We start from the raw sequence: 25,465 nt of genomic DNA, 5'->3' as shown, positions 1-25,465 counted from the left end.
CAGCTACAAACGCTCGTATCAATTCCTTTATATTTAATTTATCCAAAATTTCGCTGTCTATGGATATAATTGACAAGTCCGGTAAGCTCTCCTGCGCCATGGTAGATCGCATGTAGTTTTTTATAATTTTAAGTTTTGAAAAACTTTGTTCTCCAGTAGCCTCCGAAGCTGGAAGGGTTAAAGAAATCTGTAAAGCTATTTCAATATTTGGAAATGTATCGGTAAGATTGTTTTCATTTAAAATATCAATAGGTGGCATATCCTCTTTGGTAAAACATTGCAAAGATAAGGTTATTCCCTGTTAATTCACGGGCACCCTCACACGGTGGGGCCGCCACCATCATTACGAAAAAAAAAAAGCAAACTAAACAACGACGTTCAGCCGCAACAGCTTCACAGCATATAAAGAATAAATATATTCCGATACAAAACATTCCCAATTCCTGTTGTTACATGTTACAAATTCTTATATTTTTAACACGTTCCGTGTGGTAGCACGAACTCTACACGGAACGTGTTTTTATTGTTCGTATCGGCAATCAAATTTTATTTTAAACAAACGAAAACAACCCGCAGGAACGAAAATAAAAGTAAAACTAAATTAAAATATAAAATTAAAATTAAATCTTATTTTATTGCTTAGAAAATACAAAACATGCAAAATTGCTAGCGTATAATTAACAACTTTTATTTAAGTAACATTAAATTAAAAAAAACTAAGTACTATAAATTTTGGCGCCCCCGTGAGGTGAACAATTTTGACACCCCTACGCGGCGGGCCTGCGTAGTATACAGGCAATGTAGTAATCGTTAAAAAATTAGAACTCGAGATTTTGACGAATCTCCACGTTTTCGACCTCCATTAATTCAAAAAACACATTTTCGGAAAATGTACGTCTGTCTGTAGGTGACAAATATAACCTAAAACGCTTTGAGCAAGAAGTTTGAAATTTGGTATACTGTTTTTACTCTGAATTTTCAGATTTCCATCAAATTTTTATATATTCAGAGGCAGTTCGTCTATCTGGCTATTCAAGTATAAGTTAGCCCAATAATTAATAAAACAAAGAGAACTAGATAGATAAAGTTCGGTGCACAAATTCGGTTCAAATTTTGATCCAAATCCAACTACGGGTCGGTCTGTATTTTCAAAAAGATGTAAACGTAATTATTCAAAAACGTAATGACTTAAATATATCCAATTTGGTATGGCATTTTGCAACTAAATTTGCAATTTTGTGACAAAAATTGTTTTCAATCGGTTGAGAAAAATGTATTTAAAACATAAATTCGATTTTTGGACACAATTAACGCATGTCAGGGATTAATCACTAAATAACTCACCAAGGATGACTCGATAGATTCAGCAAAAATGATAAATTCAAGCCAAAAGTTACTATTTCGTAACTATTGTATGTCAGTGTCATGTAAAGAGTGTTCTGGAATTACCTTTATTAAAGAGTATGCGATGAAGTTTTGGAAATACTATTCCCGCTGGTTAGTCGATTTTTCAAAATTAATTTAAATAAATTTGAAGCAATGTTTCGCTAGATAAATTCGAGCCCATAGTTGAAAATATTTCTTTCTTTGATTGGTGAAATATATCTGTTGCCATTTTCGCTGGCACTTGAATGAGAAAGTTTTTGATAAGTGTCGAAGGCTGCTTTTCTGAAATTTGAAGGAATTTAGAATTGATTTTTTTCCACTTGATATATCACAAATCTAGTGACATGACGAACGTAATTATTATATCTAAAAATCTGGCTTATATCTATATAGAGTGTTAAATTCCCGCGTTTTTGAAAGCCGGATTCAAAAATTCAGTTCCCTACATATTCAGGTACGTATTGGAATTGCTGAATAACGCAGGATCAAAATATTTGATATGATAATATGCATGGTTAAGTATATATTCTTTCTCTGTGTTTAACTGCTGATGGAACAAATATCACAAGATAGAGTAGGTCATCTAGCATCAGTGTCACAAATTTTTGTTACTATCATGCACGATTTGGAGATGAAATTTTTAATGTCTACAATCTTGTTGCATATCGCTTTGACTTCAATCGAATCAAAAATTAACTTTACAATTCTCTAAGGAGGTCGAGATTCAAAAGACGGCGCTGTGTAGTATTTTTATAAATGGGAAATACATAACTGATCTCCTACTGATAAATTCAGGTTGCCCAGTTGTATAGTCAACATATCATGAAAGATCTCTATTACGTATGGGTCGCTAAGAGGGAGAGAGTCACTTAATAAGAAAGAAAATATTCACTCTCTTCATTATCTAATTTCTTTATTTACTTAAAATGTATTGCATACGAGAAAAAAAATCTTAAGGCTTAAAAAAGCTAATTTGACAGATTAATTCTGCATTGCCTTGCTACTGTAACAATTTTTCGCCGAAATAACTGTCTAGTCTGTAAAAATTTTTCATCGACTCAAAATCTGTTTCGCCGACTTTTATGGAGTTCAATCAGTATTATCTCATTTGTTAAAATTTGATTGTAGTGATGTAAATGTAGTCATTTATCAAAATATATCAAACTTTTAATTCTTATTAGAGAAAATATAATCCCTAAATGGCATTCACCGAATACTATACGTATGTCATGTTGTTTTAGATGCGTTGTTCAAAATTGTAGTCCTGATCTCTCTCTGTCCCTCTCTCTCTCTCTGTGTGTGTGTATGTGTGTTTAATCTGCAAGTCATTTTCCCCTTGAACAGTTTATTTTATTTTTTTTATTTTGAATCTGCTTAGATAACATCTTAGAAGCATATTTCATTGTTGTCTATTAAGTAATAGTAATACTAATGAAATTTTTTTTGAAAAAAAATTATTCAAGGTGAAATAAATATTTCCTAAAATTGCATGGCAGAAAAAAGTGTGCCAAGCATCTTTTGCAACGTATAAATTCTAATTATAAAAAATAATTGTGACAAAAATATATGCCCGAATGTCAATATCGTGATAAAATGAAATTTTGATATTCCGTTATCATTACTGAAATAATGATGATATATAAAGAAAATACTCATAACTGAGAAATCTATCAACGGATTTATCTGTCATTATCTCAAAAAACCGTTTATTAATGCTTCAATAGGCAAAACCGTGAATTTATAGCTGAAGGAAAATTCATTCAACCGTCCAGCATTCTATTTTCCTTCTTACACTGTATTTTAAATTGTAATAATATATTCTCACTCTAATTGAACACAGCATCAAACTGTATTCTTGGATTTAACTCATTAAATTATCTATTAAGAATTCTACTCATTCGAATGAGATAAATTAAATTAATTTGAAGGGAAAAAATGCATTGTAAAAATTGAAGTAAATTAAAGAATAAAATGAAGCTTAATATTTTAGCTCTACAGATATATTACACTTTTGTCCCAGTCATCTATAATAGCAGAATACCTTTAACTCATTTTTTCTACCAAAAAAGATGAATGCGTGTGTGTGTGTGGATGGATGGATGGAATCAGTTTCGTGATGTATTATTTTACTGAAATGCAACGGTTGAAGAAAATTCCGCAGAAAATAATTACAATTGTTAATTCTCCATTTCCTTAATAGAGTCAAAATTTTCTATTTAAATTCATTTCATAAGTTTTAAATGCACAAATTTTGTCATTTCTTATTGATACGATTTAATAAATCATTAAATCTCAAAAATTAGATAATAAAATTTTCAGCATTTCTTTTAACTTAAACGTAATTTACACAAGCGTTAACGAATAAGCCAATGATTCATTTCGCAACATTTCTTTAGATTCTTCAAAAAGCCAACTAAAATAAAAGTGGAAATTACTATTAAACATTGATTGAAAAAATAAGACTTTCTTAATTCGCTTGATAAATAAGAACTAAATAGACATAAATGCATTGCTTGGTTTTGAAATTTAATTTTAAAAATGCTCTTATTTTTTCCTTCAGAAAGGACTATAATTTTTTTTCCAAAAGAAAAATTTCTTTAAAACCAGTTTTCGCTCCCTTAACCATTTAACTGTTTTTGACGAGTATACTCGTCATAGAAAAATAAACAATTTTTGTGATAACGAGTTTATTCGTCAGGTGTAATAAGTAGTGACAATTTGCAGTTTGAATTACAATTTTAGTAAAAACTCAAACACATTCGTAAATTTCAAGATATTTGAAATATTTTGAGGCCAAATCGAAATCAAAGGAACAAATGAAAGATTATTATGCCTTGTACCTGCTTTGCTTAGTAATATTCTCGAGCAACAAATAAAAATAATAATTTTGTTTTTGTTTTTTGTCGTTCATATGCAAAAAAAAAAAAAAACTGCATGTTAGTTTAAGTAAATAAATAAATGTGATTATTAAAGTAAAAAAAAAAAATGTCTCAAAAAAAAAGTTTCAAACAGTAACAATAAAAAATAATAAAAAAAAAATAAAAAATAATGAAAAAAAAAGTTTCATTGCAACAATATTTCATATTACACATCATGTGTTTGACGAGAAGAAAAAATGATGCAAATCAAAATACATCAGCAGGTTGTGTGTACTAGTATAATTATGGTTGGTGCATTCTGTGATGCAGTGAATTTTTGTCATTCATAACTTTATGTATTGTTTTGTAGTGAGTAAATAAATTGTTTTATAATAAAAAGAAAAAAAATTATTTGACGTTTTGTATTAATTGTTTAAAATTTTATTTGCGTCTAATTAAATAATCTTGTATAACTAATTGTTTCATACTGTTAAGTGTTAGCTTTATATGCATATCTCAGCATCTGTCTGGAGAAAAGAACTTATTGAAATATTAATAATCTTTTTCCTATTTTGAGTAATGTTTTATGTTAAATAAGCTAAATGAATATTTTATTTTTTCAGTTTTTTATGTTAAATAATCAAAATAAATGTGTGTGTGTGCGTTTTTTTTTTGTATTTTTTTAAGATTAAAAAATTCTATGCAACTGGGTTTTATTTTTAAATCCTGTGCCTCAAAAAATGAATCATTTCTTTGGGACCCTCATCAGGTAATCACGAAATAAAATTAACTATCACTTGTTGGCCTTCGTCTTTTTTTTAATGCGAAACATCTATTTTTATTGATTCTAGTCATCAGCATGTTGCTGACATTTTAGTGATTGCGAGCCGTAGAATCTTGCAAAATGTACTCGTTATAATTGTGGAAGTGGGTGAATCCATGTCAGCAGCTGATTCTGACGATTTCTCCGGGCATCCAATGAATATTTGACTTGTGTTGCGTGACATACTTATGAGATTTCGTGTTTGAAAGAGTTGGAGCAGTGGGGAGAGTTTCTGTACAAATTGGCAACACATTTCTGTTGACATGGTAATGTTATGATTGTCGTTAACATTATAAATGGAATGAGTGGACCTCGAAGTGACCAGTTTAAGACCCTCTACTTCTGCTGTCTGTTTTTCTGATTTGGTGTACAAAGGAAAGTGGATTTATAAATAGTTTTAATAAGCAAATAATTCTACACATTCTACTAGAATGAGTTTTTAAATTAATTAATTTATGACGATGAAGTTATTGTTCAAGGTATTCTGTTAAGAAAAAAAGCTCTGGTTAAATTGAAAGACAGCATGTTAATTTTTAATGTTTAACGGTTTCGGTATGGATAAAACTCATTTGAAAGAACTGTTTGAAGATAATACACTGTTTGAAAAAGGATATATTATCAATTTTATTATACATTGTGTGCAAATCATAAATTCTTTCTCTAATTTGTTTAGCTTCGGGTTTTTTACAGCCCCAAAACTTTTATAGTTTTTAGATGCTTTTATTTCATTTATCTTTCATATTTAATCATTTCATGTTTGTAAAGTATGCAATATATTTTTCAATCCCTATTTAATGTCTTAGAATTCCGACAATTCTTGTAGTTATATACTCATGATGATATTGCAATTCGCTGTCATATCTGGCTGTGATGTCTGAGCTTCGGAATCGGAAAGTTGCAAATTTGAAAACCGGATCCTGATGTACAATATCTCTGTCGGGGCCAAATGTTCTCTGATTGGTGTGGTGCAAAAATTTGGAAAGAGTGAACCAGTTCAATATCGTATTGATTATCTGATCGCGATTAAAAATAGACGAGATGTGTCTCAAAATATCTCTACAGTAATTTTAAAAAAAGCAGAACATTAATATAATTAGATTGAACTGAAATTAAATATGAAGATTTTACAGTACTTTAATATATTTCTTTAAAATTTAAGAAAATAAATACTTGCATAATTTTATAATATTCATAAAAATAAAACTGATTTATATTGAAATACAAAAAATAGAAACTTATAAAAATAAAATAAAAATCTTTTGAAACAAAATCTATTGGAGTTTTAAATTCTAAAATACAAATAACTTTTTTATTAAATGCATGGATGTCGAAACATATTTATAAAATTGTGAATAACTTAAGAAAACTAAATCTCAGTAGATATTATAAGAGAAAATTCTAAACTTCTTTTAAAAATCAGAAATATATTATAAATGTGATTAAATTTCTAATTTGCTTACAGTATTTCTATGAACACATCTAATTTTTCTGGTTTTGTAAGGAATTGCATGTTTAATAAATGTTTTTTTCCTTCTTAGCACACTTTTAAAAACGTGGTTTTAAATGCCTTTTTAATTTTATTGGGGATTTTTTCCTTTGAAGCCATTTATTTTTTCATGTCTATTTGAATATTATTTATAATATAAACCTCAAATATGTTTTATATTCTCATTTTGCAAAGTAGTTTACAATGTGAAATTTAATCAAATAACATTCATTTTCAAATATGTTTTATATTCTCATTTTGCAAAGTAGTTTACAATGTGAAAATTAATCAAATAACATTCATTTTCAAATATGTTTTATATTCTCATTTTGCAAAGTAGTTTACAATGTGAAATTTAATCAAATAACATTCATTTTCAAATATGTTTTATATTCTCATTTTGCAAAGTAGTTTACAAGGTGAAATTTAATCAAATAACATTCATTTTCAAATACATTTTATATTCTCATTTTGCAAAGTAGTTTACAATGTGAAATTTAATCAAATAACATTCATTTTCAAATATGTTTTATATTCTCATTTTGCAAAGTAGTTTACAAGGTGAAATTTAATCAAATAACATTCATTTTCAAATATGTTTTATATTCTCATTTTGCAAAGTAGTTTACAATGTGAAATTTAATCAAATAACATTCATTTTCAAATATGTTTTATATTCTCATTTTGCAAAGTAGTTTACAAGGTGAAATTTAATCAAATAACATTCATTTTCAAATACATTTTATATTCTCATTTTGCAAAGTAGTTTACAATGTGAAATTTAATCAAATAACATTCATTTTCAAATACGTTTTATATTCTCATTTGGAAAGTAGTTTACAATGTGAAATTTAATCAAATAACATTCATTTTCAAATATGTTTTATATTCTCATTTTGCAAAGTAGTTTACAATGTGAAATTTAATCAAATAACATTCATTTTGAATAAAAAAGTCGTTTTTCCATATACGATCGAATAAGAAATCAATTCATCCAACCGTTTATTTAAAAGGAGGAATTCAATGCCAGAATATGTGTTTCAAAAGAATTTTGACATTTGATTCTACTTTAATATAAAGATATAAAAGGTTTTTTGAATGTTTTCTGAAAAGTTGTAAGCAAAATGATATCATTTATCTTTTTATTTCAGTACTGCGTAGGTTGACAAATAATTTCCTATAGTAAATTTTCCATTATCCAGGGGAGTGGGTAATTCTGTAAATAATCTGCAAAGCAACTAAAAGTGACTCAAATCAAATCGGAATGCCTTTGAGTGTTTTAAACACAACCCAACTGTTTATTTCTATATTTAAAAAATAATAATTTTTAAAAATTGAAATGTACTATCGCAAATTTCAAGTTATCATGTGAGAACATTATTTTTTTTTATAATTCACGTGGTATCAATCCAATAGAAAAATATCATATTCTCAAATGATTCATATTTCACAATCACCAACATTTAGAAAAAACAATGGTTTTTGACCTTCTCAAAATCATTCGAGTTCTAAATTTTTTTCTCGAGTTGTACAGGATTGATTTGTGTGTGTGTATGTGTAAAAAACCAATTTAAACTGGTTTTAAGCAATTACGTGACTATCATGTATGCGTTATGTATTTAGAAGACGATGGGTGCTCCCCCCTCCCATACTAAAATCGTTTGAGCTCCAAAACTGTTTTTGGCAGCTAAAAAATTGAAAATTAAAAAACAATTATATATAACTCTCGATATTTTTCCTCGCTGTTTCGTTCTCATTTCCCGTTTTCGTCTTTGTGCTTCTTAGGGCGATAACTTCTTACGATCCTCTGTCCTTTATTGGCCAGACATGAGAATCGGGTACTTGGCGGATATTCGCGCCAAGTTGTAACTATTTGTTGGCAATAGGTGCCAATTGGGACAGCCCTCCGTTATCATTTTCTAATAACACTAAAAGCAGAAAATTTATGTGTCAAAAGCGATAAATCGCCACTTTTCTGCCTTTCCATTTTAAGGCTTCAAAAACTCCAAACCCAAACAACATCATTTTCTTACAGGAATAATTCCAAAATTTACTTGTTAATAAAGTTACTATTTTTGTAATTGTGGAGATTTTCAAAAGAGGTGGAGTAAATAATGCACCTTTTTTCCTAAATTGTATTAAAGGATCATATATTCATTCCCTTCTCTAAATTATTTTATAGATTTTAATTTTGGATTATTGATATCACTTGTTTTTGGCCAAAGTTTATAAATCTTTGCATGTGCACATAATTCCATTATTTGGGTTCATCAACTCATCATTTGTTGTTTATAAATTATATTTATTATTTTCTTTACTTACCAATATGTTTTTTAAATCCTAGTTTCTGTATTATATTATGTAAATATTATTTCCGTTTTTTATATTTCCATTATTACCCTTTCATTGTATACATGAAATAATTTCAATTTATCCACGCTTTATAAATGATTATTTTTTAATCACGAATTCTGGTTTCACCTTCACTTGTGAGTTGCGTGGTTTCTTATTTTCCCATCTGGAGTGTAACAAATGCCGAACAAAAAATACTGTTTCAGTTAAATTTTCTCCTGAAGCTATAAAAATTCCGAAAACTTCCCCATATTCTTTTTTCCCCTTATTTACTGCCTTCCTTTTCGATATATGCCGGTGCTTGGTCATAGATCTAACAAAGAAAGTTTCAAAAGCATCGTAAATATTGAAGTGTATTTGTAACAATGAAAAAAATGCGATGTCTTATTTTTCTTTCCCGTTGTACCTGGTGGGATATAGAATATAAGGTGATCACAAAAGTTTTTCCTGATTACTAAAAAAGAGTATCATTATTTGACATATGGGTGTTCTGATGTATTGTAAAGACGTTTATAGGATTTTCAATAAAGCCACTTAAATTATTAAATTACGAAATAAGCATTCTTAGTAGCTCGAAGAACATTTCGCATTGTATTGTCCAGCGTTTCGAATTTGCGATCCTAACTATGATATATCTATGTCAATATCTTTAATTGGCATTGGTACTCTCTCCTTTATGTAATCCAAAATTGACATTGAACAGTAATGGATGTTTTGAATTCATGGAACTAAAGAACACATTGAACCTTTCCTTTGTTGACACCATTTCGATAGAATCGAATGTAAAATCACTGTTTCTGAATTAGTTGCAATATCCGTGTGACTAAAAAAAAAAAAATTAGGAACACGACTTTCCCATAATAAAAATATTACAATATTTTATTCAATAGATTTTTTCTCATAACTGTTTTCTAACCAGGGTAAGGTTTTATGGTCAACCTTCATTCATTTCCTTTCACCCTTGTATGTAATATCTACTAAAATTTCCGTGTTAGTTTACACCCTTTGGATAAGTGAAATCTTGTCTTTCTCCTTCAAACATCGAAAACGATAATTACAAGCGAATTATTGATTATAAGAACCGGCGGATTTTCTATCTATTTAGAAACTATACATCCATTCCACACTATGTAATCCGTGCGGCAGTTTGATCGTAACACCCGTGATCGACGCATATATATATATATATATATATATATATATATATATATATATATATATATATATATATATATATATATATATATATATATATATATATATATATATATATATCGTTAATTCATTTCTTTTCACCCTTGATCAGTATGTAGTATCTACTGAAATTTCTGTATTAGCTTTATTACATCCTTTAAATAAGTGAAGTCTTGACTTTCTCCTTCGATCATCGAAATAGATCAATAACACCGGCGAATTTTTTATCTGTTTATAAACTGTACATCCATTGCACACTGCTCTAATCCGTACGACCGTTTGATCGTTACACCCATTGCCAATAAATGTGACGATTTCTGTATATATATATATATATATATATATATATATATATATATATATATATATATATATATATATATATATATATATATATATATATATATATATAATATAATATAATATAATATAATATTGTTAATTCATCTCCTTTAACCCGTGATCAGTATGTAGTATCTACAGAAAGTTTTGTATTAGTTTTACACTCTTTTGGATAAGTGAAATCTAAGTAAAAAGTAAAAGAAATACAATTATAACTTAGCAAACGATACACTTACGTATTTAGAAAAAATTGGTTTACTTTTTCTGAGGAAAAAAAAATCGGTCATTTTTTTTCGTTTGATATTAAAATGACTCTTTACTCTTTTTTTTACTGTGCTCTTTTTTATATGTAGTTGAAGTTTTACCAAATCTTCTTTACCCTTTTCTAAATAATTAAAAATATCTTCTGTACTCACTACTCTTTTTTTTATACGTAGTTGAAGTTTTAAAAAATATTTTACGATTAACAACGATGTAACGCAATAAATTTCCAATTATATATCCATGGATGATTTAAAATTTCTAGGTACGTTAAAATTGCAAAGTTAAAAATTCAATTTTTCGACAAAATATCGAATATTTTTTTATTCAATATTCTTAATTTTTTTAACCATTTACTTCATAAAACTCTTTGAATTTTGCTTCTTCATATATTTTTAGTTACATTCATTTTTATATACATAACATATGTTTTAATGTTTTTCATAGCTTTAAATACTATTTTCTCAAATTAGAAGTTTCAGTAAAAACTTCTATCTTCTAGTTATCCAGTGCATAATTCTTCTTCAAATTTGGTACAATAATTTCTTATTTTGTTTTACTGCTCCAGAAATAATGATCCATCGGCTCCTTTAAAACAAATTCACAAATGCTTTAATGCTTCATAATAAGAAAAAATTAAATTTTCACTTCTATCGAACCGTAACATTTAACCTTTTGGGCGGAATTTATTTTTAAAAAATTGTGTTTGGGGAGTGCATTTTGATTTTTTGTGCATGTAAAAACCAGTACAATTTCAACAAGAATTCATTTATACTATTCATAATATATACTCCTATATGACACTGAGATAATTCAAACGAATAAATGCTACAAAAAAAATGGGAGAAAAAATTCAAACAAATGCATGACATTTTAATGCGGTTAAAGACTGAATAGATTATTTCTAATCTCATTAACTAGGTAATATGTTTCTAAGTTATCTACGAACAAATCATTTTATAAACTTTAATAATGGAATTTTTTTATTATATTGTTTTTTAGCCATGAAATTTTTTAAATTTAGTTTGCAGAGAATTTTGAGATTTTTTGTTGATAAATTTTTGTATCATAAATATTTTATCAATCTATTTTATGCAAAAAAAACAAAATCAGATCGTTAAATATTTAATAACATTTTTAAAAAATCATCCCGAATGTACAAAAAATGTTTTAAAAAAATCATCCCAAATGTAAAGATGATAGAATGTTCATCGGGAAAAATTATCACGACTGTACAGAAGATATTTAAAAAAAAATCATATCGAATGTTCATCGGGAAAAATTATTCCGAATGTACAGAAAATATTTTTTAAAAAATCATCCCGAATGTACAGTTGATAGAATGTTCATCGGGAAAAATTATCACGACTGTACAGAAAATATTTTTAAAAAAATCATCCCGAATGTACAGATGATAGAATGTTCATCGGGAAAAATTATCACGACTGTACAGAAAATATTAAAAAAAATAATATCGAAAAATCATTCCGAATGTACAAAAAATATTTGAAAAAATCATATCGAATGTACAGATGATAGAATGTATACCGGGAAAAATTATCCTGACTGTACAGAAAATGTTTAAAAAATTAATCCCGAAGGTACAGAACTACATGTAAACGTCTCGTATCTAGTTCATCGCTAGTAAATATCTGAGTGTCTTCTTGAGAACTGATGCATTCTTATCTTTGCAGCCGTGTACCTTTGCAAGAGGACTATGCAGAACAAGACTCGCCTGGAGCTAGCAGATTACGAGGCCGAAAACCTCGCGCGCCTCCAGAAGATGTTCTCCAGAAAGTGGGAGTTCATCTTCATGCAGGCCGAAGCACAAGCCAAGTGAGTGACCCCACTTTACCATTATTTCATCAACATAGTTCATAAAATCGGAAGAAACATGTAAACCAGCAGAAGTGTTGAATCCTTCTACTTCCTCGCATGCTTTCTCCCACAATACGGCTTGACATTTTTTTATTTTCTCATATATATGAAGAGAAAATATTGTAATAATCATTTTAAAAAATCAAACGTACGTTTCAGACTTCCCGGAATTCGAAATATATATATATATATATATATATATATATATATATATATATATATATATATATATATATATATATAATATAATATAAAACACATATCTTTGAAGCTGAGTCGTGGCCAAAGAGAGAGACACTTTTGAATTTTTTTTTAAAAAAACTTCGCTTTTATTCCATCCCGGGAGGCATAAATTTTGAACAAGCAAGTAGCGACGAGCTACGTCACTCCATAGCACGGCACAAGAGCGAAAAGAGAAAAGAGCACAGGAAATATTTATCCCCAGTGATTTTATACTATGAAATTCTCATAGGGATTTCTTTGACACGTGTCGATTCAGGCAAGGGAAATATGGATATCTTTTAAAAGAAATTGGTTAACATGACAGATTTTTATCCCTTCTCTCAGACCGTTGCATTTTGCTGATTAAAGTAGTTTTTTCAGACCTCGCATAGGATTAATTAAACATAAAAAGGTGGGATTGGATCAGGAAATAAAGAAACCATTTTAGAATTTAGTTAATATGGGTTAAATAAAACTTAGGAAAATAATTAAGATATTAATCAGATAAAGAAATATCATTACACACCTCATATAATGATATTTTAATTCTAAATTCAATTTAATTAATTTCCAAGATTTTATCTTAATTTAGCCCATCGTAACTTCATTCTAAAATATTCTCTTATTTCGTGATACAATTCCACTTTCGGTTTAATTAATTCCTCTGTAAAACTAATACGCCATCAGTACTACGTATCAAATTAAAGTATCAAATACTCAGAGATAAAACAGATGTAAAATATATTAAGAAATAGACATCAAACAAAGTTTGCTCGAGCTCGAAAATAGGTTAAAACGTTGTCAGATAGATAATTACTATGAGTTATCTACGGAAATGGATGACCCTATCTTCCAAAACTATTTCACAAAAACAGCCTTTACATTGTCTTAAAACTAAAAAGATGTTTGCCTTTTTAATGATATTAATTTCATCTGTTTGCAATGTTTATTTTATTTTTAATAAATTAATTAAATGTAATTCACAATTTAACAATTAATTTTTAATGTTATGAGGAAATTAAAACTCATTATTACTCCCTATTATTATAAATAGATAATAGTAGAGAGCTAGAAAATTAAAGATTCGGTGCACAGATTTAGCACTTATAGTACAGACACCTACCAAATTTTGTTCCAAATCCAACAGTGGGTGGATCGTCTGTCGGTCTGTACTTTCAGAAAAATGTAAACACGATAACACAAAAACGCACTAACTTAAATATATAAAATTTTTATATGATTTTGTGACTACCAATTTCAGTTTTGTCTCAAAATGTTGTTTCTATCGGTTGTGATAAATGTGTTTTAAAACACAAATTCGACTTTCAGATACTTTTATCGCATGCCAGTGATTAATCGCCAAGTAGCGCGCCAAAGCTGACACGATAGATTCAGTAAAAATGATAAATTTGCGCTAAAAGTTAATATTTCTTAACTACTCTACGCTAATTCCATGCAAGGCGTTCACTTGGATAATTCCTTTATCAGCAAATATGCGAGAAAATTTTGCGGAGACCACTGCCTCTGTTTTATCAATGGAGCTAACATACTGCTAGTTGTGTTGACATGATACAATTGAAGAGAGCCGTTTGAATCCGTTCCTATAAATATAAATATAAGAAATAATATTTAATATGAAATGGGAATAAGAAAATGTAATAAAAGCATTACTTAAGATAGCATGTAATCAGATGACGTGGACTGCTACTTTAATATCATGTGACTTGACACCTTTACGCAGACTATTGCACTCAATAAACATAACAGGTCAAAGTTTAATAAAATATGTCTTTTAAATATCCGTAACATTTTGAAATGTGATAACACTTTGTTGAGGGATCCTTAAATATCGTGTTAAGAATTAAGGTTACAATTTAATTATTAGTACAATCGATATTCCAGGACAGCCTAAGAGGGTTAATTTATATTAATATGTGATTTATAAATGATTTATTGCAATTCTACAATTTTAATAAATATAAGTGATTTACAAACCAACTATTCTTATAATTCTAATAATTTGGCAAAGCGGTGAAACTGGAACATCAAGTTGTTTTACAAAATGCCATTTACCTTTTTTGATACTCACAATGTGTCAAAGAAGTTTCAAGACTAAGTCTGTAAAAAGGAATTACTATTTTTTTAAAATTTAAAATAAGCCCATTCGGTTTCTGTTATAACCATATTGAAAATAAAATATTACGCCACCTGCAGCATTGACTTTAAGAATTTTGAAAAATATTTTATAATTCATAATGCCTCTGCAATGTACAGTGCTTCAAGAGTTCTGATCCTTAATTTAAATGTGTGGAATAAATTAAAAATTCAAATGTTCTTGATGTTCATGTTCTCATTGTACAATAGTCACAAATAAACCCTGGATGAAGACGCCCAAATTCTACTTAACAAAATTCACCATAAACTAGTTTCATCAATTAATACATTTCTGAGGAACTTTTATAAATTTTGCATAATTTAATTAGAGCTGTTTGTTCCAATCTGATAAATTCAGCACGAAAATGTTTTACCTCTCTGAGGAATGAATTATCTTTAGAATTAGTATAGCATATTTGCTGAGTTTTTGGCACCACAGCAGCAGGTAATCGATATTTATTGCGCATGCCTAATTACAATGATGATATCACCTTAGATCTAGTTCCATTCTTGAAAAATCCTTTGACACGTGTTCATTACATTCTTGTGCTTTTCACCGACATTTTGATGCGATGCGTGATTTATAAAGTTTGCATACACACGGACGGATAAAGTTATATTTAAAATATATTTCTGAAAAAAGTCCTTTTCGGGTTTAGAAAGGTGTAAAACGATAAATTTCATGTGAAAATAAAGTCGCATCAGAATGAAAATGTATAGATTTTTTCTTAAACATAGATGGCAACATACGAGTTGAATTTTATAAATGTTGCATTTTTTTCTTTTTTATAATATAATGAAACAATGTTGAGTATGTTTTTTTTTTCTTCATAAAAGCACATTTTTCCTTTGAAATATATGATTCAAAATATCATATATTAGTCGCCTGAGGAGATCGGACAGTTCACCGGAAATATTATTTTTATTTGATTTTAAATAAATAGTTTATATCTAAAGTTATATCTATGATTCTACCAAACTGTTTTCTATTAAGACCATGTTATTTTAATTATCTTATGTTTTATTTATTTTATCACGAACCTTTCTAATGGATATAACCCAAAATATCATAATAACGCTATTAAAAACATAAATACCTGGTTCACCAACCTTATAAATTTTTTATAGGTCTCATAAACTACTGAAACACTAAACAGTATCCCTATTATTTAGGTATCAACAATATAAAAAAAACACGCAATCAGATAGTTCATAATACAATGAAAACGACTTGAACCTCAGGTCAACAATGTAATCTACTGTAAAAAATTGTTTTTTTTTATTGCCAAAATTTAAGAAACATTAGCACGCCTGTTAAATTGGTACTAGTAAAAAGAAAATTTTAAAATATTTGGAATGCTTCAAAATTAATTTTTCTGCACCAGTCAGTTTTTGGTAGATATCGTAGAGGAACGTCGAAATTTCGCTTAGTTTTTAATTAATTAAATTTCAAACTATAATTTCAAGAACATCGCCCCGAGATGCACATTCCCACCTTCCAAGATATATATATATATATGTAATGATATTTTAAACTCTTAATTTAATCCAAATTAATTTTCAAAACTTTACCTTAATTTAGCCCTTCCTAACTTCATTCAAAATATTCTCTTATTTCGTGATTCAATTCCACTTTCGGTCTAATTAATCCCTTTGTAAAAATAATACGCCATCAGTACTACGTATCAGATGAAAGTGATATCTTCTGTACCCTTCAAAAGGTGTCAAAGGTCACACGTGTATTGAATTGGCGTCTGGCCAGAAATCCTATGTTATATAAGACTAGTGATCATTTGTTTGCTCCTTTTTGCCTTTTGTTTTTGTGCTGCGCTGTGCCTTTTTGTAAATAATCATGTTTGCCTCCCGAGAGAGAATAAAACGGAATTAAAAATACCAAGTCTCTTTCGCTGCTTCGAAACTGTATTCTACTTAAACCAAAAATATGTTACATATATATATCAAATTTGTAGCTGTAGGGCAAACGGCTATCAAATTTGACTGTCTGTAGAGCACCAGCACAAACACATACAATCTTGATGTAAAGATTTTATTTTTCCGTCTTGCTTGTTTTATTTTTAAGTTATGATGTTCATCGCTATGCAAATAGTTTATTATTTAATTAATAAAATGTATTATCTGAAATCTTCAAGGATTTATTCTAAAATTTGATACAAATCTATAATTTTGAGAAGCCATAAATCAAAAGCCAAACATTAACTCATACATAGAGATCTAGTTTCGCGAAAATAATATTGGTGATGGATAAAGTTTGACAGGAAACTATAATTTTTGTGTAAAGACCACGTAACTTATTTCATCTGACTAAAAACGTTTTTAAGTCATCGTTTTTACGTATAGAGAAAAATAATTCCAAACAAACAAAAAAAAATGATTATTTTCTTTTTGTTGTGAACAGACGATTACCCCTCTACTACTGAACGAAGCAGTACCGACAGAATTTGTTGTGGCCTACTGCTGTCTTTAGCATAACCCATCCATAACACAGGCTGATTCATCAAATTGATATCCTCTTCGAGGCAGTTGTCCCCCAGCCACAAAGTGACCAATCACTTCCTCCTCGTTTTCCTGTTAAACAAAGAGCAGGCCATCATTTTAAGAAAATCTCCTCGAAATTCTCAATATTTCTCCAAATTCGCGTTTCATAATAATAGAAATCCAAACACATTAAAACTTTCAAATAGTTTGTAAAAAAACTGACAATTTTTAATATCGTCTCCTTCAGTGTTTTAAGAATACCTGGTACCATCAGTACTGTAGTTAAGTCATTATTTATAATTTTCAGATTTTTTTTTAACTCCGAGCTTTTAATACATTCCTTTAAATAGTGGTAAACAGTATCGATTCCTCCACAAATGCATTTATTGTCCTGCATTCTTCCAAATCTTTGGAAATATGCAGGAAATCTCCCATGTCCTGATATAATTTGGATTATCAGGGGATAGTATCTTCTTATTTTTATTTCTGGGTTTGGAATAAAGTCATAAGTTACACTTTCTTTTTTGGACATATACCATCTGTCAAACCATTGTAACTTCATTTCTTCTCTTAATTCCCATTTTAAGAGACTATTTGATTTTGGGACAAATTATATCAACACTCTCTTTCTGTGCCGCCAACTTTGCACATTGATCCACCTTTACATTACGATATATTCCAATATGGGCCTTAACCCAATTAAGCTCTATCTACTTGTTAATATTTACATTTTGTTTAATCTTTTCTTTTACCGTCCATATTTCCCTATTGCAACTGTGAGGCGATTATATGGCTTGTAGGACTGACAAAGAATCTGAAAAAATTGAGCATTTCTGTCTGTCCTCCGTCCTTTCACATTATTCAGTGGCCATCTTTAGAACAGGATTCTTTTCGGACTAGTAGATATTTAAAACATGAGCGTCATCAAATGGTATCATTTTTTGACGATATCATTTTCTCACTGGATACTTTGTATACGAAAAAGTTAAAAAAGAAAAGTTTACTGCACATATATCTGAGGAAACAAGCTCTTTCTTTTGGTATGATACTATCCTAAAACTGAAAGTTTAGCTCTCCTCTTTCGTGAAGTTTTTGGCTTTATCGCTTTTTTGACGGGATCGAATCCTCTTTTCTGAGCTTTTCCAATTCCGAGATTTTCTCTAGATAGTTCAATAAACAAGAAAAAGCTTTCGGAACAAGCAGTTTTGAATCCCTTTTGTCATATTTTATCTCACAACAACCTCAAGGAAACAATTTAACTTCCCGAAGAAGCAAATATTGCTTTTTTTTTCAAACTTGTCGGCTTATTGTCCGCTACTCCATCTTTTCCAGAGCTAAATGTGTTATTTAAATAAAGATTATGAAAAGCAAATTTGGTGGGTTTTTTTCATTAGATTTAAAAAAAAAATGTTTATTTTCTTAACATTTTGAACATAGATTTACAAGTTTCCGAAATAATATTTTAAATCCTGTTATTATGCTTAATCATAACACATTAAACTGAAGCATAACTATCATTTGTAATAAATTTATTTTGATTAAGATAATATTAACGAATAAATAAATTGTTTATTATAGCTCATAAAAAAGGAGAATAATTAAAGAAATCGTTTGTAATGGTATATTAATCAATAAAATATATTAAATTAAAAAAATGAAATCTACGATCGCAAATTTGAAGTTATCATGTGAAAACTTTATTATTTTTTAAAGTCATGAGCCAGTTTAAACCGGTTTGAAACAATCACGAGACTTCGCATCTGCTGTCAAAGAACTATGCATAATAATAAAGTAATACTGGTAAAAGCAGGTCAACCTTTTAAAAACGCATCTGCTTTCAAAGAAGCACACATTATAATAATAATGCAATACTGGTAAAAGCAGATAAAAAAATATATGTGATAAAAAAATGATGATGAAAATTGTCATTTATGTTTTATTCATTTTTTACGGGATTTCCAGCTACAATATTCATTGCCTACGCGATTTCGAGCTTCAGAATCCCCTAACTAAAACAACATCATGTTCTCACATGATAATAAACACCAATAAATTATTTTAAGCTAATTATTTTCTTGTCGAATAATTTTTATTTCGAATATTTTTTATTTATATTTCTCAGTATTCTATTTCTTAAATTCTTTTATTATCATCAGTATTAGAAATATGTATCCTCTTTTGTATGCTAAATCATATTTAAAATGTTTTGATACATTTTTATGAGGTAATTGTTTAAAGGTATGTGTCTACGTTCGAAATAGATTTTTTAAAAACGCCCCAAATATATATATTTTTTTCATTTTTGCATTAAGATGATTGAAAAAAAGCATATTTGAGAACAAAACATACCATTTAAATGGTAAAAGTTCCTTTTTTTCAATTTGTAAAAAGGCCTTTTTGTCTTTTTGACATGTGAGCTGGTCGGGAGTCTTGTTGAAATCTCCACTTTGCATTGCCTTAGTGCTTTTTGGTCCACGGAAGTACAAAAGTTTAGAAAAAATTACATTTTTCCCACTACTGTACTTCTTCTTTTCTTCAGTACGAAGCTGAAATTTTTGGAACTTGCAAGGCTTTAGTCGAAGCTTTGTTTTTGGTTATTGATTATATATTTGGTTATTGATTAAACAACTGATTGGTTATTCATTCCCATTTAACGAACGATATTTCTTATGGAAACCCTCGGATTTTGCTGAACTCGCTTTTTGATGGCCTTACGGTTATTGAAAGTGCTCGCCGTACATTTTCATTCATTTCCTGAATGTCGACCATCACTGCCAAGTTCTCTGAAACAACAGATTGCAACAGGTACCGTTTGCAAATTACGACACATTACGCAAACGAACGATTTCACACTGTCCTTTTCCTTGCTTAAACAAGTCTAAAATAGCAGATATTTTGCTTGACATTTTAAAACAACTAAAAGATACATTATAAAATATTTTATAATTGAAATGGTAGACAAAAAGCAATGAACACAAATTAAAAAGAAATGAGTTAACGTCTATTATTTGAAGCAATACCTTTGTTCGAGTTTTTTTTACCCCCCCCCCCGAATATCACCAAGACAATTGCATTACGTATAACGGAGCTTGGCGGAATCTCAAAATCGCGAAGTAAGAATGGAGGCCACTATAATATGCAAGAGCAAGAGATATTTATAACATAATAATAATCTTTCCTTACTTTCATAAGTATTTGAATGTTTCTGTTTTGTTTCAGAGTAGACAAGAAGAGAGACAAATTAGAAAGGAAAGTTCTTGACAGTCAAGAGCGTGCCTTTTGGGATGTCCATAGGCCTGTGGTAAGTAAACATTTGTCTCCAGCATTTGTATTGTATTTAAATTTTCATGCATTTGATTTAATGTTGTTTATAAAGTTGATATTTTACAATTTTCGAAGAGAAGGACCATTCCAAGAAATTTCTAATATGAGAGGATTTTATGTATTACAAATGATGGTATCGATGCTTGGTATATTCATTAATTATCTTTTATGCCTTTTCTATGTTTTTAAAGAAATATTAAAAAATATCGTCTAATATCAATAATTACATAATTGAGGCCAATATTCAAGGCCAAACACTGCACTTTGATTAAAGAAAATTGGAATTAAAATTTTATACAAAGATCATAGAAAGTCTTTTTCTATTGTTGAACGCTCACACTGAGTATCGGATTTACGTACTGTTCAGCTCTAGGCAGTATACATTATCATCCTCTTTTAATAAAATGGACCGTTTATTTCATTTTTCGGCACATTTTAAATTTGTTTATGCTTTATTTTAAATTAATATTTTAAGTTTTATTAACTTTGCGAATATGTATTTCTGTATTATGGTTCCAAACTAGCCGATATTTGTACACAATTTTGATAATCAAACTTTGCAACAGAGAGAAGCCTAAGTCAAGGGGATTCCCTTGCTTGTATGCTTTTTAACATTGCCTTGGAGAAATGTATCCGAGATAGTGGATTAGGCCTAAAGGGCACTCAGTGGAACAGATCCACTCAACTACTGGCTTATGCAGATGATATTTTTGGAAGGTCAGAAAAGGCAGTGAGAGAGGCCTTTCAAGCTTTGGAAACTTCTGACCCAAATATGGGCCGTACCATCAACGAAGATTAAATCAAATTTACGGAATTCCCGCCCTCAACTATAAATCACAATGTTCCTCTGTCTATTAACGATTATACCTTCGAGAAAGTCGATCATTTCAAATACCTTGGCAAAATGATTAAAGACAATAATAAATTCAAAGCAGAAATTGACAACAGAATAAAAATGACTTATAAATGTTTCTTTGGACTGAAAAAATAACTAAGATCCTACTTAATCAGTCGAAAAACTAAACTAAGAATTTGTAGGACTCTTATTATGCCTATTCTGCTCTATGCAAATGGACTCTTAATTTGGACACTCAACGTTCTCTGAACATGTTGGAGAGAAAGATTCTTAGAACTATCTTCAGCCCAGTACTAGAGAGAGGATGTTGGCAAACTAAATTCAATTTTTAGCTATACAAACTCTATAGGCAACTACAGATAACACTGGATATCCGGAGCAATAGGTAAAGATGGCTCGGCCATGTCTGGAGAAACCTTGAAATCAGCGCCCTCAAAATATCCACTTTCTAAAATCCTGTGGGATTCCGGGCCAAAGGAATACCTCCAACTATATGGCTGAATGATGTGAAAAGAGATCTGAGTGTTCCGAGGATAAAAGAACTGGAAGGCAGTTGTAGAGGATAGAAAGCGCTGGAAAGTGCGCATGGTTGAGTCAGGCAAGGTCTGCAAGTGGCTGTTGTGCCCATGAAGAAGAGATTGCGACCGAAATACGCCTGACTGGTCCAGAACCTTCTCGGCCCGCCTCCCAGGAACTATAAAAGGCCGGCAGTCTCAAGCTGCAATAGTGAGTCGTGCATCGAGTCGTCGAAAGGATAACGAAGCAACGGCGAAATAGTCCAGCGTTGTTTGGAGATCAAGCGATTACGGAACTGAGCTGTATATCGAGTCCTGGCGTTTATTGTAGAAGCAGCATCGAGTAGTTTGTGCAGTAGCCAGTCGTGTAGTAGTGGGTCGGCAGTTGGATACAGCTAAAGCGAGGATACAGTGGAGAATTGCAGACGTTTGGAGAGGCCATAGAGTGAAGCTACGTGAATTCTCTCCTTTTGCTGAATTCTGCCTGACCTCTTTGTGCGCTGTAGTTGTTATTGCTACCGATTACTACTTGTGGGCTACTGTGTGTTGACTGTGTTCGTCACGGCTGTGTATTTATTGTATTTGTATCTAATAAAAGTCGTCGTTGTTCGTTATTGAGGACTGCCGGTTGTTTTCACACTATACACCTATTACAAGAGAATCGGATGACTTTACGGACATAGTGGAATTGAAGTTCCGTAACAATATTATTTCTAAAATGTGGACACAAACTGATATTCCAACCAAACATTTCTTTTCTTCTTTTTTTTTATTTGTTTTCTTAAGTTCAGAGATCTATGGACCAAACTCTGACTTTATATACTCTTTTTTATAATCTTCTTTAAGAAAGGATATTTTAATTCGAACCACATTATGTAACATAAAAGATAAAGAATATTTCAGTTTGTTTAAAAATATGTTCTCTTTTATATGCAAAAGCATGTTGAGAAAGTAAAAAAGATGTCGATATGATATGAAATATTGCTACGCAAAAAAAAAAAAAAAAAGTAAATATTCAAGTTGTAAAAGAAATAACATTATTACTACATAAAATTTTAAACTTATTTTTACAGTTCTAATTATTTTTCAAATAAATTCGGCAATAAATTAAAAAAAAATTTTTTAACTGACAGCTATTTTGTATAAAAGATAATATTTGTATATAAAGATATAAAAGATATAAGATATTGTATAAAGATATAAAAGATATAAGATATTGTATAAAGATATAAAAGATATAAGATATTGTATAAAGATATAAAAGATAATTTTGCATAAACTGACAGCTATTTGTTTATAAAAAGAATAATTTTGATATGGGTAGGAAATAAATTATTTAACATTGCTGACAAAAAATTGTTGATGATGATTTTGTCACTGTTTTATGGAAGATTATTCTGGAAATATAAATTAAATATTCGCTAATTTATATTAAATGACAGAATTAGTTGCTAGAATCTCTAATAGGAATATGTTTTGGTATTAGTTTTTAAATAAATATTTAAAAAGAATTTAAATCAGGATAATATACAATGTTAAAAATACACGCAATTTATTAGAGATTCTATTAATGTTGTAGCAGTTGAATTACTCTATCCTCTATTTTGGGTAATAGATGGTGATGCCTGATTAGGTACGCATCCCACAGTGCATTGCGATTAGGGATTGCAATACCGGACCAAAATTTCAATACCGGTGTTCGGTAATTTTTAAATCTTAATACCGGGATACCGGTTTTAATACCGGTATTAGAAATTTTAGAAAAAGAAAGAAAACACAGGTGTTTCTTTCTTTTATTTGTCAGTTTTATAAGAGAGTGTAAATATCACAAAAAATAATATGTAACTTATAAATTACTAGCCGCCTTTGGCGACCAGCCGGTTCGCCAATCTTAATGTTCGTTAAAATTTTAATAATTAAATATTTTATGCAATTCCAACTTTAATAGATTCTTCAGCAAAATATTTTAAAACTTCAAATTTTGATAGTCATATAATTCACTCATAATATTATAAAGGCCTTCAGTCATAACGTGATATGTATCTCTCTAATTTTCTATTATCCCTCGTAGAATTTATGCTTTAAATTAAAGTGTAAAGGATTAATCTGCAATTAATATAATAATATTTTTTTACTGAAACAAAGCATTTTTTTAATAATATGATTACTGATAATAGAGTCACTGAGCGTTTAAACTTTATGGGCACTAAAGAATATCTTTCTTAATTTATGTAATATCTCAAGAATTTGTCAACAAAATTTTCTCAGATTCATCATGAACTGATCGATTCATTAACAATGTTTCATTTTAAATGCATCAAACACTAAGAAAATAAAATGAATCGTTTAAAATAATCGGTCGAAAACTGGTTTAAAAAAACTACTTAAAAACGATGTACTTAAAACTGTAAGCATATATAAAAAAATATATAACTAACATAAATACAATTTAATTACAAAAGCATGCAACTAACCTAAAAATAATTTAAATCATTGAAAACAGGTTAAAAAAAAACTACTTAAAAAACGATGCACTTAAAACTATAAGCATATACAAAAAATATATAACTAACATAAATACAATTTACTTACAAAAGCATGTAACTCACCTAAAAATAATTTAAATCGTCTGTTGAAAGTGGTTGTCATGACAACAATCAGAACAATGCGCATGCGTGAATTTTCTTCGGAAACTTCTTTTCCCTTTCCAGCTGTGTTGCCATAGAAACCGGCGCACAGCTGTTTACACGTTTATGTTTATCTATTCAGATTTTATAATATCTAATCAGAGTAACGGTGAATATCAGTGTGTTCGTGTTCGTCAATAAATGTTAATTTTTTTAATAACATGATTAACGAAAACAGAGTCACTGAGCATTTAAACCTTATGGGAACTAAAAAATATCTTTCTTAATTTATGTAATATCTCAAGAATTTGTCGACCAACCGGTTCGCCAATCTTAATGCTCGTTAAAATTTTTATATTTAAATATTTTATGCAATTCCTACTTTAATAGCTTCATCAAAATATTTTAAAACTTCAAATTTTGATAGTCATATAATTCACTAATAATATTATAAAGGCCTTCAGTCATAACGTAATATGTATCTCTCTAATTTTCTGTTAACACCCGTAGAATTTATGTTTTAAATTAAAGTGGAAAGAATTAATCTGCAATTAATATAATAATATTTTTTACTGAAACAAAGAATTTTTTTATAATCTGATTAATGAAAATAGAGTCAATCAGCGTTTAAACTTTATGGGCACTAAAGAATATCCTTTTCAATTTACGTATTATCTCAGGAATTTGTCAA

General features: G+C 29.2%; 1 protein-coding gene across 2 annotated transcripts in view; it reads left to right on the top strand.

Annotated features, from left to right (window-relative positions):
* The window catches only part of LOC129976562 (regulator of G-protein signaling 7-like), a 339,884-nt gene that overhangs the window by 260,359 nt on the left and 54,060 nt on the right, over positions 1 to 25,465 (top strand). For both annotated transcript variants that reach the window (XM_056090192.1, XM_056090191.1), the window contains exons 6-7: positions 12,397 to 12,538; positions 20,672 to 20,753. In XM_056090192.1, the coding sequence (XP_055946167.1) occupies positions 12,397 to 12,538; positions 20,672 to 20,753 (224 nt within the window). The remainder of the gene's footprint in view (positions 1 to 12,396; positions 12,539 to 20,671; positions 20,754 to 25,465) is intronic.

Source organism: Argiope bruennichi, chromosome 7 (genome assembly GCF_947563725.1).
Source record: "Argiope bruennichi chromosome 7, qqArgBrue1.1, whole genome shotgun sequence".
Classification (NCBI taxonomy): domain Eukaryota; kingdom Metazoa; phylum Arthropoda; class Arachnida; order Araneae; family Araneidae; genus Argiope; species Argiope bruennichi.
Note: the sequence above shows the minus strand (reverse complement) of the source record. Positions and strands in the feature narration are given on the sequence as shown.